General features: G+C 55.1%; 1 protein-coding gene across 3 annotated transcripts in view; it reads right to left on the bottom strand.

Annotated features, from left to right (window-relative positions):
* LHX6 (LIM homeobox 6) overlaps window positions 1-17,866 on the bottom strand; it is a 53,476-nt gene that overhangs the window by 8,909 nt on the left and 26,701 nt on the right. For all 3 annotated transcript variants that reach the window (XM_075905410.1, XM_075905409.1, XM_075905411.1), the window contains exons 5-7: window positions 16,397-16,617; window positions 3,841-3,941; window positions 3,658-3,753 (exon numbers count right to left, since the gene is read on the bottom strand). In XM_075905410.1, coding sequence (XP_075761525.1) covers window positions 3,658-3,753; window positions 3,841-3,941; window positions 16,397-16,617 — 418 coding nt within the window. The remainder of the gene's footprint in view (window positions 1-3,657; window positions 3,754-3,840; window positions 3,942-16,396; window positions 16,618-17,866) is intronic.

The raw sequence follows: 17,866 nt of genomic DNA, 5'->3' as shown, positions 1-17,866 counted from the left end.
TTGTCGGCAGAAGCTTTGTCGACAGTATCTGTCAACAAAGCTTCTGTCGACAAAAGCCTGTCGTCTAGACGTACCCTTGATGCCGGAACCACAGGGTGACGTTCTATGGCTTGTGTTAGACAGAAGGTCAAGCTAGCTCCGTGGCTCTCAACCTTTCCAGGCTACTGGACCTCTTTCAGGAATCCGATCTGTCACGTATAGAGCTGTCAGCCATGGGGGACTAAGGAGGCAGCTACACCAGGGCCTGGTGGCTTAAAGCCCCAGGCAACGTACGCTGAGTGTCCCTGAAGGGCTGGGGGGGGGGGAGGGCTAACCTCAGCCCCGCCCCATATACCTGAGGCCCCGCCCCTTCCATGGTCACAGAGCCAGGCCCTCTCTCCAGGTGCCCGGAAAATCTGTCCATAGCTCTTTCATGTCTCTGAAAAATGACTTGCTTCCAAAAACAGCCATAACTGAAAAATGACTGAAAAATTCCGGGCATCCTCCTTTTACCACATGATTTTAAAATAAACCCAACTGGAATATAAAGATTGTACTTACATTGCAGTGTCTCCTATATAGAGTAGTCTAAACAATCACTGTCTGAAATTTTAATTTGAACTGGCTTTGCTAACGCCTGTTGTAAAAGGAGGCAAATATCTTGCTTAGTTGCTGTATCTCCTGGAAGACCCTGGTTGAGAATCACTGGGATCGAGGGTCATAAAGGTCTTTTCTGGTCTGAAAAATGGGCCAGTCTTTGCCAAGTGTTACTAACTGGTCAGTGAGTGTTCAGAGCCAAGCACTTGGGAGAAATATTGTAATGTTCCTGTGTTCCTGTCCAGGAGGAATTTGGTACAGTCAAGACATTCTCCATTGCCAAGGGTCTACCCCCAGTTTTGAATGCTGAGACAGGACATTGGGTCTGTCTTTGCTGCAGAGTGAACATGGGTGATTCGCACCCACGCCCGAGCCCTGGGTTAGCCTGAGTTAGAATCATAAGACACTAGAACTGGAAGGGCCCTTGAGAGGGCATTGAGGCCAGTCCCTCACGGCAGGACCAAGCAACGTCTAGACCATCCCTGACAGGTGTCTGTCTAACCTGCTCTTCAATATCTCCAGTGATGGAGATGCCACAACCTCCCTGGGCAATTTATTCCCGTGTTTAAACACCCCGACAGTCAGGATGTTTTTCCTAATGTTCAACCTAAAGCTGCCTTAGTGTCCTCACAGGTCCGCACTCACCTGTGTGTGTTACTACAACATCTGGGGGCATGTCCCATGGTCCTTTGTGCTCCAGGGAGCAGAGCCGCTCTATGAATCCTCCCCAGTGAGTCAGGGCAGAACCCGTCTTCTTGTCTTTCTGAACACAGGGAGAATTGTGGGAAGGCGTTGGAGGACTATCAACAGGTGAGTGCTTCACTGCAAAGCGAGCGGGTTACCATGGTGACAGAAAGCCACAGTCGAGCTATAGTCCCGGGGCGGGCACTAATTTTGGATGGGGGGGGGCTCAGTCGGAACACTCCGAGCCGGGAGGGGAGAGGGGTATTGTGCAGCTCCCATTGGCTGGAAACCAAGATTTCGCTGAGGGCGGGGGCAGCGTGTGGAGTCTCTCCGTCCCCCCGCCCCTGGGTGCACCGTGTTCAGAGAGCAGAGCGGGGGCAGGCCAGTCAGAGAGACTGGTGGAGGCTCTGGTAGGCTGGATTAGGTGGCTTGGTGGGCCGGATTCTATTTGCTATAGTCTCTATCCAGGAACGATTAGCTAGCTGGGATTGCCAGCCCCACTCAACTTGGGTTAGAGGTTTGTGGGCATGTGGATGTGTGAAGGGATTAGGGGCAATGCTTGGGTTCATTCTGCCATGGAGACTGCCCCATACTGTATATCCAGGCTGTTCAGACCTGTTCAGTGAAGCCAATGGGTGTGTACCTCATTGCTCGGATTAAAGGAACACCCAGTAACCTATGGCAGTAGCCAGGATAAGGAATCCTGCTTTTATGGCTAGAATAAGGTACGTGCGAGAAGCCATCTTTTCAAAAATCCAGAGCTAGGTCAGAGGACACATGTTCCAAAGGAACCTGGACCCCTGGATTCCAGAGAAGGAAACAGTCGGAAGTGTTTCACACAGGATTATGCCTGACAAATTGTTTCCTGATGAAAGCTCCTTTTTTTTAGAAAAAAAAATTCACATGTGGAATCGCCCGCGGTATGGTCCACTTGGTCTTGGGATTATTAACGACTCTTGTTAACTGAGGTCTGAGCTGGATTTTGCCCTAGTCAATTTTGGCAGGGCAAACATAGATGGAGGCTGCAGGTTTGATTTAGACTTTCAGGTTTTTCTTACATGCAAAACTACGTCCAGTGCAACGTCAAAGCCAAGAATATAAATGCACAAGAGGGACTGGAGGGTCAGGATGAGACTCCTACAGGAACTGTATTTACTGCTTGCATAGGTAATTATAATACTTAACTGTTACATGGAGCTTTTTATCCACAGGTCTCAAAGTGCTTGTGCCAGTATCCCCATTTTACAGAGGGGGAAAACTGAGGCACAGAGCTGAAAAGTGACTTGTTTAAGGTCACCCTCCAGGCCTTTGGCATAACCAAAGACAGAATCTAGCTCTTTTTCTCTACCCTGCAACCTGAATCTCTAGTTGTATTACCTTCGCTGCCCTATTGCTCGCTACGAACCATGCACCCTCCCTGGGATTGCTTCTGTGATTTCCTTATGGCTTTTCCTCCTGGATGAGGAACTTCCTCACGTGTTTAAAACCTCACTCTTAATGGTTTCCAAAGTGCACCCCCGTAGGCGGCTCCTGGCTGTCAATAAAATGCATGGAACAGCTGGAGTTCCTTCACACAGGGGAGCAAGGGATCTTGGGGAAGGGCACTCAGTTGTCTGGACTGATTTTCAGTGACATGGTAAAGTGGTTAGAGATGGTGTTCAAAGCCGTTTCCTTCCCTTTCATGTATTTACATTGGCTCGCAGCTAAATGTCTTTGATTATACACATTGGAAAAGAAAAAAGAAGGGAAAGCAGGGGAAAGAGCAGGAAAAGGAAAAAGGAGCAGTGTTGATACAGGTCGAACCTCTCTAGTTCGGCACCCTCGGGACCTGACTGGTGCCAGTTCCAAACTAGAGAATTTGCCGAACCATGGGAGGTCAATATTGGTTAGCAGCATCACCAACACTCAGAACACTGAGGGCCAGGACTGGGGGCTGCAAACAAACTTTATGGAACTGCGAGAAACTTGACCACCCCCACGATAAGCAGACATCTGGGTTACTAAAATTGTGCCGGACTAGGGATATTGCCAGACCAGAAAGTGCCGGACTAGAGAGGTTCCACCTGTATAATTAACAGACTCTGCAGTCAAACACCTGCACCTTGGAGCAGGTCCTTGCTAGATCCAGCTAACCCAGCGTGTCTGTTCCTAGCACCGACTCTGTGATGGCAGCGGAGGAAGGGTGTGAAGATTTAGCCTAGTAATTCCAAGGAATCGCCCTGTGGCAAAACCGCCAGGAGATGCCACTGTGCAAAGCATCCTACACACACACACACACACACACACACACACACACACACACACAGCTCTGTATTTCAAGCCCCTTACCTGAATGACACACACACACACACACACACACACACACACACACACAGCTCTGTATTTCAGGCCCCTTACCTGAATGACTCTCCTGCTCAGTCCAGTCATGTCTGCCAGTTTCTGAAGGGTCTGTGCGTCGGGGTTGTTGTCCTGAGCAAACTGGGCCTGCATGACCTGGAAGACAGACGGAGACAGGGAGAAAAGTCACCTCGACTCTCCGGGCTGCTCCCCCCGTGGGACCCCGCGCCGAGGCGACGTTACCTGCAGCTGCTCGGCGGTGAAGGACGTCCGCGCTCTCTTGGCTGGCTTCGGCTGGCTGTCCTGCTCAGACGGCACGGCTCCCTCTAGCGTGATCCCGTTGCCTACAGAGAGAGGGGACAGTTCTGAGCACCCCTCTCCCACGCTTTGAGGCTCACTCGGGGGTTGCCCATTGGGTTCCTGTAGACCCAGGGTGAGGAACCTTTTTGGGGGTCAGATGCCGCTGACCCACAAAAAAATCAGTCAGGAGCTGCCCACAAGTGAGAAGCAAAAAAATAAAAACCCCATAAAACAAACAAAAAAAAACCCCTCTCTGATGTGGCCCTCAACTGAGAAGGAAAAAGACTCTTCCCCACATTTCCCTCCCACATCAGAGCCTGGGCGGACCATGCTAGTAGATTTTTTGTGCTCCAGCCCTGGAGGGAGGCAGCACTGAAGCTGGAGTCCACTGTGGCCTTCCCAATGCTGGGAGGGGAGCCCTGAGCCTCAGGGGCTGGATCCAGGTAAGCCCCTAAGGTTCCCTGCCTCTGCTTTATAGTGAAATGCCAGTTAGATCCCATGCATGGGAGCCCAGAACCAATCCTCTAAAGCAGTGTTTCTTAAACTTTTTAAGACTGAGGAACACCAAACAATAATTTTTTTTTATAAAGAACACCAAGGACTTTGTTGAGCAAAAAAAAAAAAAAAAAAAAATTCGGAGGGAAAATTATTGAGGGAAAAAAAGGGTTGGCGGGAAGTTATTGAGGAAAAAAAAGGTCACCTGCCCCTTTAAGGGTGGCCATTTTGAATTCTGTTGTTCTCCGCGGCACACCTCCGACTGCCTCGCTGCACACCGGTGTGCCACGGAACACAGTTTAAGAAACACTGCTCTAAAGAAAGGGGAGTTTTTCGTACCACTGAAGCAGAAATAATCCCCTCCCCATAAGGCTGTCTAGGGAGTAGGGTTGTACAGTAAAACTCCAATAGTCCGGCATCCAATAGTCCGGCACGCCTGATAATCTGGCATCAAAACGGCAAGAGCCTAGTGAGTGAGCTTTGGCAAAAAATGAGTCACAAGGTAACAGCGGCAGCAGCTGAACTGAGCAAAAGGGTAAAAAAGGCTTAAAAAAGCGAAAACATTACAGTATACTGTATTCAGTATGTACAATAAAAAGGGTTAAGAACACTTTATATACAGTATATAATGTATACAGTATATATATATAACCAGCTTATAGTACCTCCTGATAGTCCGGCATATCTGATAATCTGGCACCACCTATGTCCCATAGGTTCTGAATTATCGGAAGTCTACTGTAATAGTGTAGCTGGTTAAATGATTAACTGATAAGCATCTGCTCCATGAAAAGACACACACACACACACACACACACACACACACCTCGTGACTCTGTATTTCAAGTGTTTTGGGGGCTGGCTCTGTCCTGGCTCGCGGATTTACTTTAAAAGCAGAGTCGCAGCGGGGGGAGCTGCTGGACATGGCATGAGCCGGATCTGAGCCAACCTGAGAGCCCGCCAGCTCCCAAGCGCCTTTCAATGTGGAGCCACAGCGGTTAATCACGTATCAGACAAAATTTGTGTCAGCTACACGATGACCAGATTACACATTGCCTAACTTCCCTCCGAGGAGGTCACCCAGAACAGGAGATGGCCAGGAAGGGAGTGCTGGGGATTGACAGGGTTCGGGCTACTAGTCCTTTTAGGTCACACGAAGTGACGCTACGCTGCAGGACCTGACCCAGGGCCCCATTATTAAGCCAGCTCCCACCCCAGAGAATTGGCGTTTTGCCTGCCTGCAGCATCAGGCACCAGGGGCCCAAACCGGACCTCAAGGCACAGCCCCGCTGGGGAATTCAGATGGCATACAGGGGGAGACAGCAAACAGAGCTGAGCAGTCACCGCGCCTCTAAAAGACCTGCCCCAAGCAACCCGGACCCTGCTGCCCAGCCTTGCACCGGGAGCCCCCAAAATGTCAGGTTCCCTGCCACTCCAGGGACAGGCGTGTCCTTCCTGCTCTCATGCCCCCCACATTAGGCTGTGAACCCCCTGCAAAGCCTCACAAGGGATGGGATTTGCCCCCCGGGGTGTTGCAAAAGTGCAGAAATCTGGGGAATGCAAAGCTGAGTCCTGCCTGAGCGACAGGCCATTGCTGGCACTTCACACCCGCCCCAGCTGCGGGCTCCCCGAAAGGTGGCGCGTCCCTTCCCGCAGGTGCAGAACGCTCCGTTTTGAGGAACTCAGAGTTCCGGGGCTCATGCGGGTCTCGGAGCAGCCTCCTGCCCAGGGGTGGTAGCAACGTCTGCCCCCTCCTCCGCCAGGAACAAAAAGACGCGCACGAACCTCCATCTGGAGACGGACCCCTATTCCCTTGCACCGCTGAGGATTTATTCCCCCAACACCACGCCAGGGCTTAGCCCCGCCCTCCAGACGGGGATGGGCAGCACTGCGACATGAAGTTACCTGCCCGAGGCCGCACACAGTCTGTGCAGGAGCTAGGCACTGGGCCTCAGTCCCCTAAGAACGGCAGAACGGGTCCGAGCAACCGTCTGCTGAGCTCCGTACCCTGCCTTCCCGCAGCGACTGATGCCAAGCCAGGGCTTCGGCGGGAATGAACAAAGCAGGGCTCCTGCATCCGGCAGTCAGAGGCTTCGGGACACGCTGTGCATGGGATTGTGTCTCTGACCATCGTGGCTAACAGCCCCAGAGGGAACTTTCCTTCAGGAACTCATCTAGCTCCTCTGGGAACCCTGCGAGACTTTTGGCCCTTCCTAACAGCAAGGAATTCCCCAGGGTGAGGTTGCGCCGCACGAAGAAGTGCTTCCAGATATCTGGTTTAAACCCTCGGCCTTTCTATTGTAGCCGCTCGCCCGGGGGCCTTATGTTGCATGCAGGGGTAAAGAACCCTTCCTATTCCCTTTCCCCACACCAGCCATGATGTTACAGGCCCCTGATATCTCCTGCCATGTAGCCAGCCTCCACCAGGAAGGCTGGCACTCAATAGTTTAAATAACTCCTGCACCAGCTTCGTGTGGGCTGGCAATCCCTAGCAGAGCACTGATGATCTCAAACTTATGTCCCCGCTGGCCGCTTTGCCCCCAACTCCCCTAGCCCCAGGTACAGTTGTGATTGACAAAGTGCGAGAGCCTAGGAACGCCAGCCGGGATCCGTCACGCGAGGTGCTGTAGAAATACAACGTCAAAGGCAGGCCCTGCCCTAAGGAGATCACAGTGTGATTAAGACACAGCACAATAAGTGGGTGTAGCAGGTAACTGGAGGGAAGGGGGAAATGCAGGACGAGGGGAACAGTGACAGGGACGGGCATTTAGACAGGTCCCTCCTGGCCATCTACCCGGCCGTTATCGGTAGCACAGCAGAAGTAGGGCTCTGCCTTCTGAAACTCCTCACTCTGAGCACTGAATCCAGGCCACATGTAACCCCGTTGAAGTCCTTGAGTTGGTTCCCCAGCCTCAGACTGCATCTGCCATGTAAGCGGCACAGAAGTAAGGGTGACCGCACCCTACCGGTGTCGCCCTTACTGCTGTCCTGCCGCTTTCACAGCTGGGTGGCCAGAGAGTGGCAGCTGCTAAGGGCCCAGCTCTGCAAGCAGCAGTGCAGAAGAAAGGATGGTAACACCGTACCAGGCCATCCTTACAACTGTGCTGCTGCTGGCAGTAGCTCTGCCTCCAGAACTGGGCTCCGGGACAGCAGCCACTGCTCTCCAGCTACCCAGCTCTGAAGGCAGCGCTGCTGCCAGCAGCCGTGTAGAAGAAAAGGTAGCTACACTGCAGCCCTCCTACAATAACCATACAACTTCCCAACACAAACACACACACACAAACACACACAACTCCTTTGTGGGGCAGAACCCCTGCTATTACAACCCCAAGACATCTCCGATGTAAACAGCTGCAATCATGAAATACACCGTTTTTAAAATCCTATGCCCATGAAATTGACTCAAATGGACCATGGATTTGGTAGGGCCCTAGGTATATTTCCAAGGGCATGGGCAGCTAATCCACTGCAAAAGGGAAAGCGGGAGAGGAAAAGGACTTTGTGCCAGTGCCCACATGAACACCAAACATGTTAGGGAGCAGGGCTGGGGTGAAAGGTCACATCAGGCTCCCTGGGAATATTAAAACCTTTCACAAAGGCGTGGAAAGCACATCCACTATAAGACCTGCATCCACTGCGTGATTCCGGCGCACAGGGCTCCTTCCAGATCCTCGGCCATGCTCGGACCGGCTGGTGGGTGCCACTAAGGGTGGGGGCCTGACACAGGGTTCAGCAGCTCCCTGTTCCTTGCTCCGGGAGCCGTTTGCTTGGGAGGCTGGACTGGGCTGGGGTTGCCTTGGCCCACGCTGGAGGGCTTTCTCAGCCAGCTTGACTGGTTCCTGTAGGATGATGAATGGGATTCAGGCGGCAGCAACAGCTGTTTGTTTTTCTTAGGCATGAAACTTCATGAGCAGAAGAAATCGCTTTGTAATTGCTGGGGGCGGAGGGGGGACCCCTGTGGCTCTCTGCAGTTCTCCAGAAACTGCCCCTCTCCGCACTCTCCTCCGAGCCGACAGTGCCCCAGAGTGAGCGTTCAGGGGCAAGGTTTCCTTTGCTTCCAGGGCAGGAAACGCTGGCCTTAAGTTGCAGAATCCTGCGGCACAACCGGTCCATCCAGCTGTCACCAGGCTTCCTCCGGCCACTTGCCCCCTATAACTGGTATGATCGCCCTTTGGGCACAGCCTAAGCAGCAGGAGAGACCCAGCATCTCGAACGGAGGAAGCACCAACAACTCCGCTAGGGCTTCCCCCGTTGACACTAGCCTGGGTACCAACCCATTCACGCCAGCTGGAGATCTGTCTCCCCCCAGTCGAGGTCGCCACGTCAGGACAAGTGGCACCGTCCCCCGGTCGTCCCCTTCCCGCCACGGGCTAGTCCTAGCCGCCCCGGCAAAGCCCCCGCAACGCCATACTCCAGGCATCGGCCTGCCATATGGACTGACGTCCTGCAACCAAGCATCCCAGAGTCAGGACCCTCCCAGGCGGATTTGACATTTTGTTTGCCTCTCGCTGCTGGAACCGTGTAAACACCGGCTGATTCTTCTCATGTCGTCGCTGCTAATCGTTTCCACATGCGGCTGAGGATGGCGCATCCACCTCCCCATTCCGTGTCGGCACATCCGCCCCGGGAGCAGACACACGCCGGCCTCCCCGGCAAACACAGATAAGAACACTACCCGCTGTTGCGCCAGCAGGCAGGACTGAACCTGGGCCCTCTGGACCTTAGTGCAGGAGCCTCTACGGCTTGAGCTAAAAGCCAGTAGGCTGTAGAGCAGGGCTACTCAACACGCGGCCTGTTCATTTGCGGCGTACAGTGAGGTTTGGGCAACACGTAGCCCATGGGTGGGGTCCTTTGAACACGGCCTCCACTGGGAACACGCTCCACAATGGCGAGGCATCTCCCAGGTAGAGTGAGCACTGAAAGACGCAAGCGGACGGGCTGGCTGGAACAGACGGGTACAGGGTGTCGGCATTTCTAGCCCTCAGGGAGGAAGTGCCGGGGCATTATGGGATATGCTTTGTAGTCAGTATGAAAAAAGCTATTTGCATATATTTGCATACATATTTACACGTCTATGCAACCACATTGAAGTTGCAGCCCTCGGCATGTGCTGTGAGTATCACTCTGGGCCCCGGGGCCTCCAAAGTTGAGTAGCCCTGGTGTGGAGCAAACTCCTTCTCTCTCTCTGTACGTGGTCTCATTGGCACTCCATGGGACAGTGCCCCCCACCTTAGCGCCTGGGCTGTGCTTTCATCCGCAGAGAGCTCGGACATCCCTGAGAGGGCACTAAACAGCAGGGGAAGGCCCGGGGGACAAGACAGCTCCCCCGTGTGAAATTCTCTTATCTAACGTCTCCCCCTCTCCTCCCCCCGCCTCTTCTTCCTCAGCCTCTTTTGCACGCCAAGGTTTGACAGCAAGATCGGAGACTCAAGGCAAGAAACACGCACGCCAGGACCTTTCCTTCCCAATCACTCCTATTCCCGTCTAGTAACGCTCTGTGCACACCCCTCCCCCCCCCCCAGTTTCCTTAGTACTAGCCCATTGGCCTCCTGCCTAATTGCAGCCCACGGAATCGCCTTTGTCTCTGCAGCACGGGAGAGGCCCCTGGGTTCTGCCCATACAAGGAGAAACGGTCTCCCTAGGACAGAGGTTCTCAAACTTTTTGGCCCATGGCCCACCCTGCTCAACCCAGACCTTTCTGCAGACCACCAGCCAACCATGATGACAAAATGGGTGCAGGAACGGGCTAGGGGAGGAGGGGTGTTGGCAGGAGGGAGGGTGCACAAGAGGGGCCTCCCATGACAACAAAATGGGTGGACGAGTGGGCTGGGGGCTCTATTAGGGAAGGAGGGACCAGGAGCCAGCTAAGGCTACATCTACAGGCTTCTTTCGCAAGAAGCTTTTTTCGGAAGAGCTCTTCTGCAAAAATGTCTTCCGAAAGAGCGCGGCCACACTGCCAAAGCGCAACGAAAAAACGATCTGCTTTTTTGAAAGAGAGCGTCTACACTGAAGGGACGCTCTCTTGCACGTAAGCGTGGTTGCTATGGACGGAGCGGCCACCAGGGCACCTGTGCTTTTTCCTCTTTCCTCTTCTTCCGAAAGAACTCCCTCTTCCCCGTCCACACTGTCCACACACGCCTTTTTCCGAAAGAGCCCTTTCGCCAAAAGGCGTCTTCCTCGTAGAAAGAGGATTCCCAATGCCGGAAAAACCGCTCTGTTCTTTCGATTTGCTTGTGGAAGAACACAATTGCAGTGTGGGGGCCGTTTTTCCGACAAAACTCTGTAGTGTCGACATACCCTAAGCGTGGGGGGTCTTGGCAGGAGGGGATGCATGAGAGGGGCCTCTCACCACTCCCAGGCACCACCTCCTGCTGCTCCCATTGGTCATGATTCCGGCCAATAGGAGCAGCGGGGAAAGCCTCCAGGTGAGCTGTTTCCTCCCGCAGCTGGGAAGGAGAGAGGCAGCGTATGGAGCCGCTTCCTCCCCCAGCAAGCTGGATCTGAACCACGAGGCTCCCCTGCCCCCCGCAGCAGGAAGCCAGCGCTGGAGCGCCAATCTCGTGGGGAGAGGCCCAGGTCTGGAGCGCCAACACAGGCTCCCCGCTGCGGGGGAGGGACAAGCCCTGAGCCCGCAGCCCACTGGCAAGACAGTCGCAGACCACTAGCGGCCCACGGCCCACACGTGGAGAACCGCTGCCCTAGGAGAAAGTGGGGCTTCATTCAAAACCACCAGGCCGCATGAATCACAGAACTGGGCTAATTCGACTGGCTGGGATAAGCCGGCAGGAATCCCAACGGCGTCCCTCGGAGATGCAGCCTGGCTGCACGAGGGGGCGTGTGGAAACAGGGGTAAGGTGAGGCCATGATTCCCACCTCCCCTGTGCCATGGGAAGGGATCTCACGGAGGGAGGCTGGGAAGCGTTTTCCTAGGCAGACAGACCAGCCAGACAGAGCTAGGACAGACAACCCCCCCGGGCCAGACCCTCTACTGGAGTCGGTCTCCACTGAAGCCCAGGGGCCGTGCCTGTTTAAACAGCGGGGGGGGGGGGGGGGGAGTGGCCCATGCCCACCGGAAAGCGGAGCAGGAGCGTTCTCACGGCCCGTCTCTGGGGTCAGAAGGAGACACGCCACAAGCGCTGGCTCTTTGCCCGCTGCTGTGCCCTGCCAGACTGACCCACCCGCTTTCACGGCCAGCTTTTCTCACCCCCAAACCGGCCCGCCGTGTCCAGGGTCGCCCTGGCAGGGCTCACGTGGAGTTTTGAAAACCTTCCGGTGCCTCCCTGCACCTCGGAGCCAGCCATGGGGGGAGAAAGTTCCGGGGGGCTTAGCTTCAAATGAGCACTTAGACCACATACCTCCATCTGTGCCCAGGTGACCCCTGGGACCATCCCTGCCCCCCTTTCAGGAGACCATCGTCAGAGGCGCTAGGCCTTCTCCGCTGAGAATTCCGCCTACGCCTCCCTCCACAGGAGCCGGCAAACATTGGGCGTGCGCCAGGGCCACGTCTCGGTTTGCGCCGCTCTCCTGCTGGGGCCAGGGGAGATGGCAGGGCCAGATTCAGCGTCAGAAACAGCAGCTGGTGGAATTGGCCGTGGCTCCCCGGGGGCATGGGGCCCTGGGGGAGATGCTGCCTCTGTGGTGGATCCTCTAAAGCCAAATCCCTTGTCAGGGCGGGAGCACTCGACCACTTCCATCCGTTGTCCTTGCCAGGGACACCGTAAGGCTCATGATCTGGACCTCACATCTGGCGAGCTTTTCCCGGGCCTTCCCACCTGCCCTTCTCCACCAGGCCATTGCAATACACCTGGGTCCCGCCTGACCTGAACACCTCTGGCGTATTTGTGAGAACCACCACGTGCGACTCTGCGGGCAGTTCTGCTCCCCAGCCAGCCACGCAGGATGGGAAATGCTGACTGTTCGCACAGGCTCCTGTGTTCCCACACTGCTGCGGTACCGCCTACCCCCTGCCGTGTCGTGGAGCTCCAGCGTGTCTAGACTGGATTCCTTTGCACACGTACCGTACAGCTTCCTGGGCTTAGCACTAGCAGTGCCCAGCTCGGCCCCCTCCACTTCGACGTGCCCAGCCATGGGACAGGGCGGCAGGGCGTACGGAGCCGTGGGGGGAGGCAGAGGGAAAAAAGCAACACAACACTAGGGTTGCCAGATACTTCCACAAAAACTACCGAACACGGCAGGAAAAAACTTGGTTGAGCCAAAAAAAAAAAAAGAGGAGGGAGGGGAACCAAAATTGTTGAGCAAATAAATAAATAACTAAATAAAAGAGTTGCACACAATAAAAGAGTCGCCGTGCCTTTAAATCCCCATGCTTTGTTCCTCCCGCCCCCACCAGACACGGCAGTGGAAGAATGTCCCAAGTGATCCTTCCACCCGAGAAAAACAGAAAATACCGGACATTTGACATGTCTGGTATTTTCTGGTTTTTTTTGACCGGACAGAGGCCGTAAACACCAGACTGTCCAGGCCAATACCGGACACCTGGCAACCCTACACAGCGTCCGTGAGCTCGTGTGGTCTCATAAGCTCCCTAAAGCCTTCCCCACAAAGGTCCGAGTGAAAGCACCTTTGCTGGCTTAACCAGCCCAAGGGTTAGGAGCAGCCGCCTGTAAAGTAGCTACAGGATCAAAGATGCGGACACCTGGCCAGCATCAGCCCCAAACCCCGTGCCTGGGTGCATGTAAAATAGTTGCAAATCTAGGCTATGCCACCCCCAGCAGCTCGCCCCACGGCGCAGTCCCAATGCAGCCTCCCCCCTTCTCCGGGATGCACAAACAACGCTTGCAAACACCAGGGTGAACTCACCAGGGACCTAGACCCTAACGTGGAGGTGGGCTCCCCGTGTATCACCCCACTCCACGCCCCCGGAGTCACCCACCAGCTGCGCATGACGCAGGAGAGCCAGGGTCTGGGCTCACGCAATCCCCCAACTCAACCTTGGGGGCCTTTCACAGAATCGGAGAACACTAGAACTGGAAGGGACCTCGCAAGTCCAGTCCCCTGCCCTCACGGCAGGACCAAGCACCATCTAGATCAGTGTTTCTCAATCTGTGGTCAATAACTTTCCCCCAGCCCTTTTTCTTTCCCCTCAACCAAAAATCCTTGGTGTTTGGTGTTCCTCGGTCTTAAAAAGTTTTAAGAAACATTGATCTAGATCATCCCTGAGTCATTTGACTCCCCACCTAGCCAGCTCCTCCACGTCATCCACGGCCTGTCCCTAACTCCCCCATGCCCACGACAGCCTCTTCCCCACCCCAGCCTGGCCTCCTTGTTAATTTCCAGCGGCCAGTTCTTACTGCCTTGTATGGACATCTAACGCAGCAGGACACCTGCTCACTGCCCCGGGTGCGCCGAGCGTGGCCGCAGAGGGGTTTCCGCATCCCCGTGAATGTTGCCACTCAGGAAGAGGCAGCTGGAACGCGTTCAAGGGGAAGGGAGCTGCTCCGTTCTGCATTTGACCTCCGCTGCCCCCTGAGAGGTGTGGGACTTGATTGAGAAACCATGTTCCTCTTGTCTCGCTCTCCCATTGTGCTTCCAGTAAGGGGCAGGCCGATGGGCAGCCCAGCCCGGCTGGGAAGCGGGCGGATCCGAGGGAGGGCAGGGCCGGTGGAAAATGAGGGGAATGTTTGGCCGGCCTGCCAGCTTTCCCACCTTCGAGATTTATGACTCACGGACACAGAATCCCGCCTGTTTCCTGCCCCGTGGGCTGCGGAGGCAGAGCAGCAAAACCCCAAGCAACAAAGGAGCTGGTCAAAGCCATGTTGGGGGCATCGTTTCCTCAAGACATAGAATCATAGAATACTAGGACTGGAAGGGACCTCGAGAGGTCATCGAGTCCAGTCCCCTGCCCTCATGGCAGGACCCAGTACTGTCTAGACCATCCCTGATAGACATTTATCTAACCTGCTCTTAAATATCTCCACAGATGGAGATTCCACAACCTCTCTGGGCAATTTATTCCAGTGTTTGACCACCCTGACAGTTAGGAACTTTTTCCTAATGTCCAACCTAAACCTCCCTTGCTGCAGTTTAAGCCCATTGCTTCTTGTTCTATCCTCAGAGGTCAAGATGAACACGTTTTCTCCCTCCTCCTTAGGACACCCTTTTAGATACCTGAAAACTGCTGTCATGTCCCCCCTCAGTCTTCTCTTTTCTAAACTAAACAAACCCAATTCTTTCAGCCTTCCTTCATAGGTCATGTTCTCTAGACCTTTCATCATTCTTGTTGCTCTTCTCTGGACCCTCTCCAATTTCTCCACATCTTTCTTGAAATGCGGTGCCCAGAACTGGACACAATACTCCAACTGAGGCCTAATCAGCGCAGAGTAGAGCGGAAGAATGACTTCTCGTGTCTTACTCACAACACACCTGTTAATGCCTCCCAGAATCATGTTTGCTTTTTTTGCAACAGCATCACACTGCTGACTCATATTCAGCTTGTGGTCCGCTCTGACCCCTAGATCCCTTTCTGCCGTACCCCTTCCTAGACAGTCGCTTCCCATTCTGTATGTGTGAAACTGATGGTTCCTTCCTAAGTGGAGCACTTTGCATTTGTCTTTATTAAACTTCATCCTATTTACCTCATCCTGCTTGCCAGCCCTGTTCTGCTTCATCCTATTTACCTCATTTCTCCAATTTGTCCAGATCATTTTGAATTGTGACCCTATCCTCCAGAGCAGTCGCAACCCCTCCCAGCTTGGGATCATCTGCAAACTTAGGTCAGTGCCCAGCCCGCCTGTGTATTGTGGGGCAGCTGTGACCAGACAGCCCCTCCCCCGCTGCCTTGCGGGGCCACCAGCTCTTCCCCAGATTAGGCTCCTCGCTGTTCTTCCAGGACCTCAGCCAACACTTTGGAGCCTGCTGGAACCTCGGCAGCCCAGCGGCTCTAGGGGAACCATCTGCCTCAGGTCTCCTATGGGACAGCCAGGGGGGAGGAGAATCAAAAGCCTGTTTTGTGCCCGCTACATGCAGACAGAGCCCCGGGGCAGTCGGAAAAAGTGGCGCCCGCAGGAGGTGCCTGTGAGCAAGGTGCCTCCTGTCACACGGCACAGCGGCCGCCCTGAGTGCAGCACTGCCGGGGGGCCAGGGGCGAGCAAGGGAAACAGGGAAAGGCCAGGCCAGCCCAGTGGGAGGGTGAACCCTTTGGAGGGGGCGGGCAGGTCCCTGCAGGTCCTGAAAATGCCAGGGCCCTAAATTAAAGGCTCAGACGCTGCCCTGGAGCCCGCAGAGGCCCCGACCCGCTCTGGCTGCATCCGAGAGGGGAATTTTGCCCCCAGAGAACTTGCTCATGGGGATGGTGACGAGGTTCTTGGTTGCTGCCCTCTGGGCCACCCCGCCGTCCAGGAAAGCATCCGCGCAGGACATGGGCGGTGGATGAGACAACTCCCCCAGCCCCGCCTCTTCCACCCAAGGCCCCACCCCCTGCAGAAGCCAAGCCCCTCCCATTGTAAAGACAGGTTTCCAGCTCCTCCTCCTTCCCACCACAAGCCACCTCCCACTTCCGAGGCAGGTCCCCAGTCTCCGCTCATGAACCCCCCCCCCCGGAGAACAGAGAGGATGGGTGGCACGTGGTCCCCACCTGGCTGAAGCCCAGAGGCAGCCCTGGCACAGGGAGCGGCGTGTGGGCAGGCTCACGCCTTCCCCTGCCTCTTAGAGTCCAGCCGGGGGGCTGGAACAACGTGCATGGCGGTGCGCTGAGAACCAGGGAAGCAAACTGCAAACTCTCTCTGCAGTGGAAACCACCTCAAGCCAGGGGGTGCATGAGGCAGCCCCCCCCCCCAGTTCCAGCCCCCCGGGTCCAGCCGCAGGCTGTTTGCGCGGGCCCGAGCACCAACGCACAGAGACGGGCTCGCACGAGGGCGTAGTTACCTAGGAAAGGAACAGGAGGGGAAGGTGGGGGGAATCCGCTTATTCGGCCATTCTACTACCGCGGAGGGTGGCATTCTGAGGAGGGCGCGGTGCCAGTGGGTCTCCCGGAGGGTCTGCGTACCATTTTCCGCCGCTCGCTTGAGGTTCTCTATCATTGTGTCATAGTGAATCCGGCACAGCACTTTCTCTTCCACCAGGCCAAACTCCTCGCCCGTCGACAGCTGCCTTTTACAGGAGAAGCAGGCGAAGCAGGCGAGATGGTAGGCGTTGCCGCGGGCTCTCCTGACCCAGTCGCTGGCATAGATCTGCCTGCCGCAGCGGGCACACTTTGTACCAAAGCGACTGGAAGGGGGGAAAAAAGAAAGACACACAGAGAGAAAGGGTGAGCACCGAGGCAGGCCGCCGCGCCGCGCCACGACAGCCGTTCCTCTGTATGACGGCAGGGCCCAGGCGCCCACCCCCATGCGCGGACACAGCAGAGATGCCTCAGAGAGCTGCCTAGGAGGGGAAAGCAATGCTGAGGGAGGCCAGATGTCTGGCACCGGCGAGGGGCAGGTCGCTGACGCCTGGTCAAGGTCACTTCTCCGCGCCGCCCTGGGTTCATGTGAAGAGAGGGCTCTAAACACAGGCCGGCCTCACCGGGACCAGAGTAAACACCTCTTCCCTTGCTGGACGCAGCATTTCTGTTGCTGCGGGTAGGCGAGAGACAAGGGGCGGGAGGTGAACTATCTGTTAGTGACCCCCCTTCTGTGAGGGAGAAGGGAACGCCTCCAGGCGCGCCCAGGTGCAGGGCCACATTCTGACTTCCGTGGGCCCCTTCCTCCATAAAAAAAAAAATATTAAAAATTATTTTTGAAATAACTTTAAATACTTCAACATTTTTTTTTCTGTGTTAGGCAAAATTGAACAGATTTTCCTAAAAGTTTCATTTTTTTCTGACGTGAGAAGAAAATGAAAACCTTTTCTTCGACCCTTAAAGTTCATTTTTTTCCTTCTGATTTGAAAAGAAATTAAAACATTTTCGTGGGCCCCTAAAAGTAGCGTGGGCCCTAGGCACGGTGCCGACTGTGCCTAATGGAGAAGTCGGCCCTGCCCGGGTGAGTCTTGAAGCAGCTCAGAGGCTTCTCTCTCTCCCTCCCACCAGTGAGTCTGATAAAAACGATTCCCTCCCCCACGCTGTCTCACTATTGACGCAGGCCTTATCGCAGTGAGGGGCGACCCGAGGCGAAGGCTGCATACGGCTCACCGGGGTTCTCTGTGTGGCCCGCGTGTCATTTTGTTTCCTGTGGCCCGTGCACAGGGTCGCCAGATTCCCCATTTCCACCCGCATGGTTTTTTTCCTGTCAGTATGACTACAGTGACCGGCACATAAAGCCAGGGCAGCTGCAGTGACGGGCTGGTGGCACACGGCACGGGCTGTGAGAAAGCCAGGCGCCCCCTCTGCAGCCACTCAAAATGCAGCTACGGTCCCATCGACCCAGCCCGCATATTCTAGGGACGCCAGCGCAGGTAACAAAACCACCCTGTCCTGGGGAAACCGTCTCGGTTACAACAATCTTACGGCCCCCTGAGAGGAAAGAGGCCCACTCCT

The sequence above is a fragment of the Pelodiscus sinensis genome, chromosome 22 (assembly GCF_049634645.1).
Source record: "Pelodiscus sinensis isolate JC-2024 chromosome 22, ASM4963464v1, whole genome shotgun sequence".
Taxonomy (NCBI): domain Eukaryota; kingdom Metazoa; phylum Chordata; order Testudines; family Trionychidae; genus Pelodiscus; species Pelodiscus sinensis.
Note: the sequence above shows the minus strand (reverse complement) of the source record. Positions and strands in the feature narration are given on the sequence as shown.